At 40.8% G+C, this 14364-nt stretch overlaps 1 protein-coding gene across 1 annotated transcript in view; it reads left to right on the forward strand.

Moving 5' to 3' along the window:
• PREX2 (phosphatidylinositol-3,4,5-trisphosphate dependent Rac exchange factor 2) overlaps positions 1-14364 on the forward strand; it is a 370987-nt gene that overhangs the window by 349738 nt on the left and 6885 nt on the right. The window contains exon 39 of the mRNA XM_040354370.1: positions 974-1041. Coding sequence (XP_040210304.1) covers positions 974-1041 — 68 coding nt within the window. The remainder of the gene's footprint in view (positions 1-973; positions 1042-14364) is intronic.

Genomic DNA, 14364 nt, shown 5'->3' on the forward strand with positions numbered 1-14364 from the left:
TGATTGTACAATTTCCTTCCAGCAACTATGTAGAGTAAAGCAGGCTGCATGAAAAAAAAACACTGACAAATCCTAGCATCATCATCTCTGGTTGATACATTCGGGTTGGTTTACTCCTTAAGAGTGCAAAATCTGGACCAGCTTAGTAGCCAATCGGCTTCTAACTTCAGCTTGTGCAATCAAGCTTTGACAAAGAAAAAAAAATTAAAATCTGAATTTCTATGCAGGGATGCACCAGCTCCTGCAAGCTCCAGTTTTAGTAAATCAACACCATTGCATTCTAACAGCACAATTTCAATGTTGTGTTCAGTGTGACCAAGGGCTAAGGGTCTGCCTATCTGGATACATAAAAGGGACTTAAAGGGACTATTAAAATAATTGTAAAGTCTAATTTTTAGTTTTTTAAATAACAAACATGTTATACTTAGCTGCTCTCTGCAGTGGATTTGCACAGAGCAGCCCAATCCTCCTCTTCTCGGGTGCCTCTTCGGCTCTCCTGGCCCCTCCCTCCTGTCGAGTGCCCCCACAGCAAGCAGCTTGCTATGGGGGCACCCAAGCTGAGCCACAGCTCCCTGTGTCTATTCAGACACGGAGCTGTGACCCAGCCCCACCCCCTCACTCTCCTCGTTGGCTCACTGAATTTGATTGACAGCAGCAGGAGCCAATGACGCTGCGCTGCCATCCCAGCCAATGAAGGGGGAGAGTCTCGGCAGCCCAGTGTCTCCTGCAACACTGCTGGATCGAGATTGGCTCAGGTAGGTATAGGGGGGGGGGCTGAGGGAGGCTGCTGCACATAATAGAATGCATTAAGATAAAGAACCTTCTGACTTTACAACCACTTTTGGGTAGACCCTCATATTACATAGTTTTAGCTAATTTAAAGGAGATTGTATAGAGATTGTATTAATATGATATTAAGAATGTAAATGTGTGCTAAATGTAACCTTCACCAATGTTTTTTCACCCATTGTAGGGAGCACGAGTTCAGAATACTGCCAAGAATCTGGGTGTTCGAGACAGAACTCCGGCATCTCTTCCAAGGTATGCTACAACTGCTTAATCATACACATGCATTGAACACACAAATAGGTTGAACTGGATGGACGTGTGTCTTTTTTCAACCTTATAAATTATGTAACTGAATCATAGCTCGTAAGGGCCACCTACTAACGCTAACACCTATGGAATATTTATGTAGCCAATATGATAAAATTCGAGGTCACATCTCAGCCATTTATACGATTTTGATGTATGTTCCAAAAAAATTAAGTTATATTATTCAATGGGAAAGAGATCTTGAAGAATAGCTTAAGATATCGGAGACTGCCTCTCGATCGCTTATTAATACTTCTATTATAGAGGCTAACTATAAGGTTTTATTGCGATGGTATATGGTACCGGCCAGGTTGGCTACTTTTGTTCCTGGTGCCTCTCCAAAGTGTTTTAGAGGCTGTGGCCAGCAGGGTTCCACCTATCATATCTGATGGACCTGTCCTGGAGTCAGGAGATTTTGGATCAGGGTGTATAACCTTATTTATACCCTTACCCAGGTTAACCTGAAAAAGTTGGCAAAACATGCGCTGCTGGGTGACGAGGTGCTGGAGGCCTCCAGGTCCCAAAGGCGGCTTCTTACATTTATCTTTATTTCGGCTAAAATAACTATAGCCAGGAACTGGAGATCTGCTGCCCTGCCATTCGATCAGCTGAGGCATAAACTGTCGTGGCTCATGTTAAACGAGAGGCTAATGGCCATGGTACAAGACAGAATGAAACAATTTCATAAAGTATGGGACCCTTGGATTGGATATCTAACGAATGACCCCAGGTAACCATACATACTGGGGATAGCTCTTCTGGTAATGGTGCCGTAGCTCCCTTCCTCTTGCATCTCTTTCGTCTTTCCCTTTCTTTCTTCTTTACCTTTTTCTTTTTACTTTTTGTATTGTTTTCTTTACTTGCCAGATCTCAACCCTGGCATTGTTGGGTTTTGATGTTTTCTTTTTATCCTCGGTGGACCATTGCTGAGTTGGGGGGATATGGGAGACTTCCATGCTGAGGAAGGAGCCTGACTCCCCCGGAAAGTTTGTTGGGGAGATGGTTCGTCCGAGTGGGAAGCAAATGCATTACAGTTTTAGACCGTGGGAAACCCTTGGGTTGCGGGCATGGCGGATCGGATTACGGATCTGATGCTTACAACTCTTGTCAGGAATAACAAGTGATCCATGAATGCTGAATGCTATATGGGGTGAATCTGTCAGACCCTGAAGGATATGTGATGTTTGACTCCCTGACTGTGTTGTATATCATGCAATGTAAAGCCGAGAATTTTCTTTTAATGCAGTTTTAACTGTCAGACACATCATGGACATTCCTTTTAAACAATAAATATTAACCAATAGCAGAGGCGCCTGTCCTTGGATGCACTCTGATCAATTGTTGCATCTAGCCGTGTAGCAGGGCAATGCAGCTTCTGCCTTGGAAAAACTATGCTTTCTATTGATTTGTGAAGCAGAAACAGACAACTTCCTTTAAAGCTTCGTTTTCGTCTGAATGCATTTTCGTTCGAATTTCAGGTATTTTCATTATCGTTTTAACAAACGATAACGAAAGCACAGAACATGAAAACCGACAGATCCGACATAAACAAATGCTTTATTTGCGTTTTAGTTGCGGTCGAATGTGCCTAACCTTTACTCTATTAGTCCAATATTATTCTACATTAACATTATAAAGACATGAAGAAGAGTCGACATAGAGAGAAAAGATTTGACATAGAGAGAAAAGATTCGACATAGAGAGACATGAAGATTCGATGAAGTAGCTAAAAACATACGATCGCAGCAAGCGGACATTTATGGTGAAATGCTCTGCCCATAGGCTATAGAAGAATTCTAATGTTGGTTGACTAGTAATAATAATTAATACATATAATTATTATTAGTCATACAACATTAGAATTCTTCTATAGCTTGTAGGCGGAACATTCGACCGGAAATGTACGATTGCGGCATCGTACTGTTTCATTGCTCCGTCAAATCTTTTTTTTAAAGATTCCGTTGAATCTTCTTTGAACATTCGACAAACACCATAAGCCTTCAATGACAGATTCGACCTTAATTAATTTAGATTTTCGATGAATGCATTTTTTTTTACAAAAAACAAAATAAATAAAAACGAGGTTCGGGAGTAAACTGAAGCCTGGTAAACATATTCCTCTCTTTATATCCAATGAATACTAAAAAAGTGAGATTTTTCCATCACATGACTGTACACAGAGTGTGTAGAGCATGCTTTATTTCTGTATTTGGAAGGGATATTAACAGCAGATTAAGACCCCCATGGAGCCACATGACGATTCTCCCACCAATGCACCTCAAACAATGGTTTAAGAAAAGAAACCCATTGTATGAAGGATACAACACAAGAAGTGAGAGTTTAGTATGTACTGGGCCAGCACTGATAGGGGCAGGAAAGTAATGTGCAGGAAGCGAGTTGAGCTTCATGTTGTAAGGATGTCAGGGGTAAATGAAGGCTGCTGGCCAGGATGTACATATGTACCTGCATCATGACAAGTGACAGCATGTGAGCTGTGAGATAAGATGGGGGCATGTGCTGAGTGTATAGGGGTGCATGAGTGTATATTGACTGTACTTTACTCTGCATACTCCAGACAGCCCCATTCTGTACCCCACTCAGCTGTGCCACTGTGACTTTAGAATTCTATGCCATTCAATAAATGGGCACACCTGTGTTGATTAATTAATTACTAAATAACAGGAGGGGCCCTGGATCCAACATCACTGCTTGGCTTGTTCTTAGGATCCCTTTTGCTGTCACAGCCACTAGTCAGACCAGTATAACTACTAAAGCAAAATAACAGATCAAAGAAAAAAAATACAGAGTTGGACATGAGTGAGCATTTTTTATTATAACAGCATATTTACATATGTGAGTTGTAATCAGTGTAAATCATTGTGTAGTATGTCAGCACAAAGGGAGAGTAAATACATAAGAAGTGCCAATTGTGCAATAGTTGTCCTTTAATCTGTATTTAGCCAAGGTTTGCATGTTTCACAATTGCATAGCAAAACAAACAACCCATGAGGGGCAGAGGAGCCTGCTTGCAAAGCATTAGCAGTCTGCTTTTATTGCCAGCCGGCTTTTTATTAAATAAGCTCATACAAATAGAGTGGGGCATACATTTGTTTGTAGTATCACATAACTCTTTTTTAAATCAGACATTAAGATTTATGGCTCCGCTCTTCTGTGTATTGCAGTGATTAGAGAAGGAGCAGTGTTATGGAATTTTATATGATTATTTATAAAAAATAGTAAACCAACAATGCAATAAAGCAGCAGGAGGAATCAGCAGGGCCCTGGCTGTAATAAAGCAAAAGTTTGACCAGCGAAGAAAATTATGTGTTGAATATACTCTTACTTTTATTGGTAAAGCTTTGCCCGGAGAGTTGTGTCTTCTTCGGCCCAGAATCCTCTCCATCAATGATTACAGATTCAAGTAATCTTCTCGTTGGAAGTAAAACTTGTAGCAATGGACTATAATTATATATATTCCAACTCTGGAAAGGGTATTCAAGGACTTTCTTCTTTTTTTATTACTGTTAGAGTATAGTACTGTTAAAGGATAACCCAATCTCATCTAAGCGTTAAAGCATAAAGTAATTTCAAAAGGTATTTTAAATCTACAACTTTCATTGAAATTATATCTACCATGAAGATCCCTGTTTAGGCTTCCCTTGATATAGACGACAATGCTCTTTCCCTGTCTCACATTAGTGCTCTTGTATTGTCAAACTTTGTCATATGGTTTGCAAAAGTGACTAAAAGTGGCTCATTATGCTGACATGGTCCACTGTTGTCACAATCAGAAAACCCACCGTAAGTAATGCCATGGGTAGTTTAAAGCGGAGTTCCGGCCACAATTTCACTTTTTAAATATAAATACCCCTGTAATACACAAGCTTAATGTATTCTAGTAAAGTTAGTCTGTAAACTAAGGTCCGTTTTGTTAGGTTGTTACAGCATTTAGACACTTTATAAAATAGAAATTGACTGGGGCCATCTTGTGTGCATCATGAAGCCAGACTGTATGACTTCCTGAAATTCAGCCTTGCAAATCTCGCACATGCTCAGTGCTGCACAAGCAGTGTCAGATCAGGTTTCAGCACCTGTGCTGTCCAAGTCACATGATTCTTTGAGACTGGGCAGTGCACAGACTCCTGGAAAGTTACACCCACTACATTCCCAGGAGTCTGTGCGGTGTAGGTTAGGAAGCATTAAGCACCTAGGTGCAGGAAGTGGGAAGATTAACTATTCTGCCTAGCAACAACATTTTGAAGGCATCTAAAAAAAAAAAAAAAAAATCGGAAAGGACTAATGACATTTTTTTAAAACTACTGATGTAATGTTATATTTATGGGTGGAACTCCACTTTAAATAGGGTTTAAAATTAAATGATCTTAGACGTTTAGTAATAATAGTATTTATATTATATAGAATGGGGAGGAGGGATATGCAGGCATGTATAGAAATATATATGTTTGTTTAACCACTTCCCCTCTCACACTTGTTAACCCCCTCTGGAATAGAGTCGTTTTTACAATTCTGTTGTTGACCTGTCTATTCAGTGATAACTTTGTCACTACATAAACAAGGTAATACATATATTGTTTTTTAAGGAGCAACAAGGCTTTCTTTTTGTGAATATTTTCTTGCAACAATGGTTTGATGATGAATGAAAAAATTAGTTGTTTGGAGCTAATTAGAGTAAAGTAAAGGTTAATTAGGGGTTAAACAGAAGAACATTTAAAAAAATGCACTTGTCAGTTGCTTTAACTGACATAATCTGCACATTGAAATTCATCCCTTTGATCTGCAGATAATGAATGAACAGAATAGATGCAAAAGTAACTATATTATTTTATTAGTTTCTATTTAGTGTCTGAACATTGTTGATGTTGCTGACAAACAGATTTTTTGTATACAGCAACTCTGGCTTTGATTAATCAAAGCCGAGAATTGCTGTGTACTGGGAAGGGGGTCCTGGCAGCAGGGCAGAACGACTGAACCTGTTACACATGTCCTGTGTACAGGGATTACCTTTTTGTGGGCATGTGTAGCTTGTCTAAAGTCTGGAACTAGTTAAGTAATAAGAAACATGGATATTGAATGATATGTTTTAGTATTTTCCCTTTTTTCTCCTAATTTTTTTGTTTTTTCTTTTTATTCAAACATATTTTTATTGAAGATTTTTCAGAAAAAAATAATTAAAATCTTTCAAACATTCAAAAAGAGTTTTGTCCGATTTCTGTTCTTACACAGATCGGTACATATGAGTGCAACTTAACATAGTCAACATAGTTATTGCAAAAGCGGTAAAGGTAGGTTGATCCACTGCCCATTGGTGACATCAGACATGCCTCCAGTCTATCCGGACACCCCTATTGGGAACAAAATGTGTCCGGGTGGGGGCATAGCTAATCATCACCTTCAGGTATGGTTCCTTATTCTACCCAAGGTTGGTTGATGTTTTAAACTCGTGAGTGTGTGATGTCTTGATTTTCTTGATTTTCTTATTGTTATAAGTGGAGGAAAGCGGGATCAGAAGTTAGATCTTACAAAGGGTAAGGTAATTTTACCCATGGAGATAGGGAAGGGCGTAGAGAGGGGAACAGGGGAAGGGAGGTAAGGTTTCCTTTCTCCTCCGCCTGAAGGAGCCAGAGATGATGTGCATCTAGTTAGGCCAAGAGCTTGGAGTATGCGTCCGTTGTGGTAAAATGCAGGACCAAAGCTTGTTGAATTTGGATAGAGTCTCTTTTGCTTTATGAGCGAGCTCCTCCATTTCCGCTGTTCTTTTATTACGTTGGAGTCATTCCTTTATAGTTGGGGGGACGGGAGCTCTACGTCGGAATGGTATGTACTATTTGGCTGCATTTACCATATGCTTGGCTAGGGAGCGAAAATTTGTTTTTTTGGAATTGAGGAGTAATGCAGCAGGAATTGTTTTGGGGAATAATCTAGAGTGTGTTGTGACTTGGGTGGTGAGGTGATGCACTTCCTTGCAGAAGGGTTGGATTAGAGGACTTGATGTATGTTTTTGTTACTATAAATGTCATAAACAAAGTAAAAAACAATTAAAAGAAATTCCATTGAGCCATCTCTGGAGTGCATGCATAGAAAAAATGGCTACAAAGAGGTTGAAAGAGATGCAGCAATAGATGAAACACAAATTAAAGCACATATATTCTGAATAAAAGAAGGGCAATTGTTTGATATACAAGATTCTAGCTAAATGTCATTCAGTTAGGGTTTACAAGGACTTTCGTGAATCAGACTTTAGGCAATGTTGTAAATTAAATAGATTTAGATTTGCAGTTGTACTGATGTGTGGCTATATCTTACGTATGCCAACTTTTATTGTACACATTTATCAAAATGCCTAAATCATGTCACTATTTAATAAATCACCTTTATGAGATTAGCAGAGACATTTTAACCACCAAATACATTCAGAAGAGACCCAGCAGTACCAGAATGGTTGTACAAAAGTAACTCAAGAAAATTTGTAACATTTTAATGAGCAACTACGCAAGTTAAACAAAAAAAGTCTGAATGTTTACCTTTAAAGCGACACTAAATGATAACCTTATTTTTTAAGATAACACATACACACCAACTACTTAATGGTCCTGTGAACAATTTTAATGAAATCATGTTTTACTTTGTTTTCCCGCCTCCTTTTAACGTTCTCTGTGAGCTCCCAAACATCTTCTGTTCCCCCTCTCTTCTGTTGGTTTGAAACAAGCATTGCAGGTTAGTTGGGTTTGTGTGCACTGCTCTATACACACTACGCATCTTAGTCCATCTTAGGAGTGAGAAAGAGAGGGTGACTACTTTTGTACATACAGTGGGGCCATGGAGAATGAACACAGCCACCCTCTAATACTGAGTCAGATGACAGCAGGAAGAAAAAAATAAAATATGAAAGAGGCAGAGAGCAATAGAAGGCGCTTTTATGAGCTAAGCATATATATTTGAATAGAATATATTTGTTTAAAGCAGAGTTTAGTGTCACTTTAAGCTGAACTTCAGACAGATGGAAAAAAATACAGTGTTATCCAATTATGTATTTATTAAAATAATGAAATGTGATTTACAGTTTTTAATATGATTACCCCAAATATCCTACCCAAAGGAATCTGTTGTTACTGCATTTTGGTAAAATTCATACTGGGATGTGAAGAACTCCAAACTGGGCTTTAATCCATTGTATAGTGTTGTTAGTATTCCTTTTTGAACATGCTTACAAGTGGGGAGAGGGAAAGTATGACATCATCAGTGTGCTGCTCCTTGTTCAATCAGCAGGCTGGGTATGGTTTGTGTCCAAACTGTTTTGCTTAACTGCAGTATACAAAAGTGAGGTCACTGAGCATCTGAAAAGAATGACAAGTATTTTGGCAGAGTAGTTTACAGATACAGTGCATTCGGAAAGTATTCAAACACTTCCCTTTTTCCACATTTTATTATGTTACAGCCTTATTCCAAAATGGATTAAATTCATTATTTTCCTCAATATTCTACAAACAATACCACATAATGACAACATGAAAGAAGTTTGTTTGAAATCTTTGCAAATTTAAAAAAAATAAAAACCGAAAAAAGTTTAAGTATTCACAGCCTTTGCGCAATACTTTGTTGAAGCACCTTTGGCACCAATTACAGCCTCAAGTCTTTTTGAGTACGATGCTACAAGCTTGGATCACCTATTTTTGGGCAATTTCTCCCATTCTTCTTTGCAGGACCTCTTAAGCTCCATCAGGTAGGATGGGGAACATCAGTGCACAGCCATTTTCAGAGATGTTCAATTGGGTTTAAGTCTGGGCTCTGGCTGGGCCACTCAAGGACATTCACAGAGTTGTCTCCTCCTTTGTTATCTTGGCTGTGTGCTTAGGGTTGTTGTCCTGTTGGAAGATGAACCATCGTCCCGATCTGAGGTCCAGAGCGCTCTGGAGCAGATTTTCATCAAGGATATTTATGTTTATTGCTACATTCATTTTTGCCTAGATCCTGACTTGTCTCCCAGTTCCTGCTGCTGAACCCCCCCCCCCCCCAAAGCATGATGCTGCCACCACCATGTTTCACTGTAGGGATGGTATTGGCCAGGTGATGAGCAGCACTCCAGACATGGCGCTTGCCATTCAGGCCTGTTTCATCAGACCAGAGAATTTTTTTCTAGGGGATAGTTTTATTGCATTTTTATTTTTTTTACTACTAATGGCGGCGATCAGCGATTTTTTTCGTGACTGCGACATTATGGCGAACACTTCGGACAATTTTGACACATTTTTGGGACCATTGTCATTTTCACAGCAAAAAATGCATTTAAATTGCATTCTTTATTGTGAAAATGACAGTTGCAGTTTGGGAGTTAAACACAGGGGGCGCTGTAACATTTAGGGTTCACTTTGTGTGTGTTTACAACTGTAGGGGGGTGTGGCTGTAGGACTGACATCATCGATCGAGTCTCCCTAATAAAAGGGATCACTCGATCGATGCGCCGCCATAGTGAAGCACGGGGAAGCCGTGTTTACATACGGCTCTCCCCGTTCTTCAGCTCCGGGGAGCGATCGCGACGGGGCGGCTATAAACGAATAGCCACGCCGTCGTCCCGGATCGCTCCCCGAGGCTTACCGACCGCATTGGGCATAATGTAAAATACCTTGCATGGGGGTGGATAGAGTATGTGCTCTGTGCTACTACTGTCAGAATACAATGTCCTGGTTGGGGGGACACTCAGAAAACACTGATCAGCACTGCAGACAATTGTTTGCAAGCCAATGTTACATGTTAAAACCTTATTTAGGGTATAACATGTTACTTTGTAGCAGTCCCACGCACACCCTTACCACCGAGCTCCCTTATAGTTGTCTCTGGACAGCCGCACTCTGAACAAATTGTAGCCTTTTATTAAAAGAAGGACAGCACTACAAGTCACAGCAAAATAAAATAAAACCTGACTGCTGATGCGTTTCGCACTGAAACTAGTGCTTAGTCATAGAAAGTGCATTGCCTGCACCTGAATTGTCTGCAACAGAGGATATTCATCTGGGTTCCCACCTGGAGCGGCTATTCCCTTTCCCCTCCCTCATAGTTTATTGGCTCTTCCTGCACATCAGTAACTGTCCGCCCGTATGGTACAGGCAGACAACTGTACTGAAATTTGTCTTTAACTCTTTTGAACTCCACAGCTGACTGGTGCAGCAGCAGCTGGAGGGCAGTCAATAAAGTACCCGAACAATGTTTTCATTGTTTGTTTTAATGTTCTGAGGTGACACATACATATTGGTGTGTGCAGCCTATTGCATTAGGGTGTGCACCCCAGAGCACAAACACATAGTGGACCGTGTCAGTAGAGCAGAGATTGGTGTCAGTAGGGTAGTGGAAGTTGTCAGTAGTTTTAATTTTTATTATTTTTTTCAATATCATTTTTTTTATAATTTCTTTTAGGAGCCCCATTGGAGGATTTGGTAAAATATAAAGGGTCTAAACAGAGAGAAAGGGACTGAGGATAGAGCTTTCCCAGTCCCTTTTCGCTATCCACCCCCTGTGCGCACACCTATGCACATATATTTTTGTTTGCCCTGAAATAAGTTGGGTTTTCTAGGTATATTTTTATGTTGAACCAGTGGTGTAACCAGTGCCATAGAGATCTATACAGCCAATGTCATTGTTTTCCTTGTTCTCCTATGTGTTATGACTTCTTGGAGCAACTGGAGTTGTAAAGGTACAATTTTTTTTCCAAAATAAAGACTACAGGAGAGTCAGGATGCCCACTAACACACAGCCCCTTTCTCTATCTGCAACGTAGAAAGCGTCCTGACTCTCCTGTAGTCCAAGGGAGGGGGCGAGCACGACACTCCACACCAGGGAGAAAGCCTTGCATTACTGTGTGGAGTTACAGACAGAATGTCAGGGATCGGATGGGAGACTGATTTGATGAGATTGGCCTCTCTTATATCTCCTGTCCTGGCTCCGCTGAAGGTGAGATAGAGGAAGTCGAAGGACAAGAGGGACACGAGTGCCTGGAGCAGGAGGTCCCGGGAGAACAGCCTGGCAGGGTTCAGCGGCCTGGAGTAGACTGTGATGAGCTGAGCAAGAACAGGTAACAGCCAGGCAGGTAACCGAGAGTTAACAGCAACCAGGAACATAGACAGGAGCAAGTTCTCAGGGATAGCCAGGTTCATCAGCAAGCAGGCAGTGAGGTACCAAATCATAGACAGAGCCAGAGTTAGGAACGGAGCTGGGTCAGGGATGGGCATCAGTACAGGAACGGAACACAGAGCCAAGGTCAAGAGCAAGCCGGGTCTAAATACTGGGAAGACGCAAAGGATCAGAGCAAGATTCAAGAACACAGCTGAAGATCAGTCAGCAAAGCACAAGAGCCCAGACTCCCTTTAAATAGGCTGTCTGGCGCCAAAAGGAATTAGGCTCGTACGTGTGCGCGCGTGCTCGCCCCTGCGCGCATGTGTTCCCCCAAGTGCGGGCTCTGGTGCGCATGCGCGCGCCTGTGTGCCATACGATGGCAAAGGTTATGTGCTTGCGCACGTCTGTGTGCAAAACGTCTCACAGGAGTTCCCTGACACAGAAAAACAGGAAGTGAGGATTTCACAGAAGAAATAAGGACATTTAAAAGCAAAATCAAAGGATCAGGTAAGTGAAGGTAAAGGAAGCTATTTAGGGAATTTTTTTTTACCTTTACAACCCCTTTAAGGGTCTTTCACCATGGAGATGGTACCATAAGCAACAGTGTATAAAGATGGATATGGAGATTCTTAAAGTGCTCAGAGGGACTTTTATGGATTGTAATCTCCACTGTACATATTATCCTGCACAGATATAAGAGATTAATGACAAAGTATATGCCTTTCAGAGTCTGAGCATGGAGCAAATAAGTAAATTCTGAGCACTAATAACACCTGTGTGCATGGGTTTTCTTATCCAGAGAATGCTAGACATTTTCATAGCACAGTCCATCATTAGAGGACTGGAAGTGGAAAGCAGTATTTATCAGAGAGGTAGAAATTAATCTGCACAATAAAATTGCTGGAACTGAAATATAACCAGTGAATACCCAGCACTCATGTTTCACCTTCATGCGGTCGGCAAGAAACTCTTTTGATGATTTTATTTTATGTCTCGCCATCTGTGCGGGCATCTAGAGAACACTGATTGATTCATTCCAGCGGCAGGCTAGAGTTGCAGCAGAGGATAGGATAGATGGCACAGTATACTAGAAAACAGTTTAAATTTCACAATAAATTTAAAAAGTTTCCTATAAAACATTCATAAACTAAAATATATTACACATTTTAGATCATACTGTGCTTATGGACAGAAGATAAATAACACATAGCAAGTAACAAAATTCATAAAATAGTTTCTAGCTACTGTAAGGTATGTGAGTAACCTAATGTTTTTGAGAATACATATTAAATAATGTCTATTTTGACTGTGTTTGTTGTTGTTTAATCATTTTACCTGTTAATTGTCCCAATCTAAACTTAAGTATAATTAAACCCAAAAACAAAAATGAAATATTTTGCAATTTACTAGTCCTCAGTTGTGGTGTTTCCTTTTTTCAGGCCTTTGCCCAGAATTTTTGCCCAATATTTTTACCTGGTGAACCTGGCATGTACCATACCTCTTGTCCTAGGGTGACAACGGTCACATAGTATACTGTATCTATGTTGTAGTAATGCTGTCACCCTAGGCTTCATACTCATGATTTGGATTTGCTAATCTGCAATCTGCTAATTGCCGTAACATAGATGGGGAGATGCAGGGCTGGACTGGGACAAAAATTTGGCCCTGGACTTCATCCAGACTGGCCCACTTTGACAGGTCTCTCCAATGGTGGCCGGACAACTCCCGCACCCCCCCCCCCCGGCCACCCAAGCCCCCTCTTTCCCCCTTCACTAGCCATTCTACTTTATTAGAGTAGAATGGCTGGTACTGGTACTCTTATAGGCAGTACCAGTGGGGAAGCTAGACATTATTTCACCCGGGGGAAAGAATCAGTTTGGTGCCCCCTCTTATGGGACAAGATTAGGCAGAAGTGAGAAACTCCCAGGCCATAGCTGTTGAGTCAGCTGTCTGTCCCCTCCCCCATGCTCCTCTGTTGTCCCCCCTGCTCCTCCCCCTGCTTCTCTGCTCCCCCCAGTTGAGCGCTGCAGGGAGGAAGAGGAGGTGAGCGCTGCGGGAAGGGAGAGACAAAGGAGCGGAGGGGGGCGGCGGTCTGCTGTCGCTGAAGCCGGCCCACTGAGCCATTGGCCCACCGGGAAACTCCCTGTAGTCCCAATGGCCAGTCCATCCCTGGGGAGATGTCCTTTAGTCTAAAGAGGTAAACTTATATTTCAGTGCAACAGAGCAAGTAAAGCACATGAAGTTATGAGCTGGCTGGATTTGCAGGGTTAACAGGTATCGTTCTATAATTGTAACAGTTTAAGGAAACAAATTATGCAGAGGAAATGTTCATCTATTTGACAAAAGTACTGCATTTTTTTCAATGCGCTGATAACTGAACAGAAAGAAGTAACCTTTGGCATTGTAGTTATGACTGTCAGTTACCACCATGCATGTTGGATTGTGGTGACGATGAGTGAAGTGTATGCAACTTATCACTGAAGACCACATATCCAGTTATTATAAGATGAATTCTGGTGCTCCTAATAGGTTGTTACCCTTATCTCATAGTGTTTGACTGCAAGTTTCACAGCAAGTTATTTGGACATCCAAAAACACTCTAATGGAATTAAATAGGCTCAAATAACACAAGCCAAAACATACAAATGTTGATCACTAGCTTGACCTTATATGTAATGATGTGAGCTTACTAAGGCTGGCAAAAAAAATCTGAACTGATTCCCCCAACCACACACGCAAGTCTTCCCTGCTATGCTATTGTATTAACAAATATGTACCAAAAAAGTGTAGCGCTTATGCAATATATACCACAACGATAAACATTGTATATGTGAAATATAATGAATCACTAAAAAAATTATAATGATAATTAAGTGCAGCACACTACAAAAATGAATATAAAAAGTCAGTGCAAATATATTCCACCAAATAAATGATGAAATAATCAAAACAGAAAAAAAAACATCCATCCTGGCTTCCTTCAGTTCCACGCAGCCAATTCCTTAGGCTTCGCAGGAACTGTACTGACACTCATACGTACTTAGCTCAGGCTGAGATATTAAAATCACGGTTTGTTGACAAAGGTTATTTTACCTCAGATGTTGATCTTGAACTTCAGAAAGTTCTAATGCTGTATAGAAAATC

This window comes from Rana temporaria, chromosome 5 (assembly GCF_905171775.1).
Source record: "Rana temporaria chromosome 5, aRanTem1.1, whole genome shotgun sequence".
In the NCBI taxonomy this organism is placed as follows: Eukaryota; Metazoa; Chordata; class Amphibia; order Anura; family Ranidae; genus Rana; species Rana temporaria.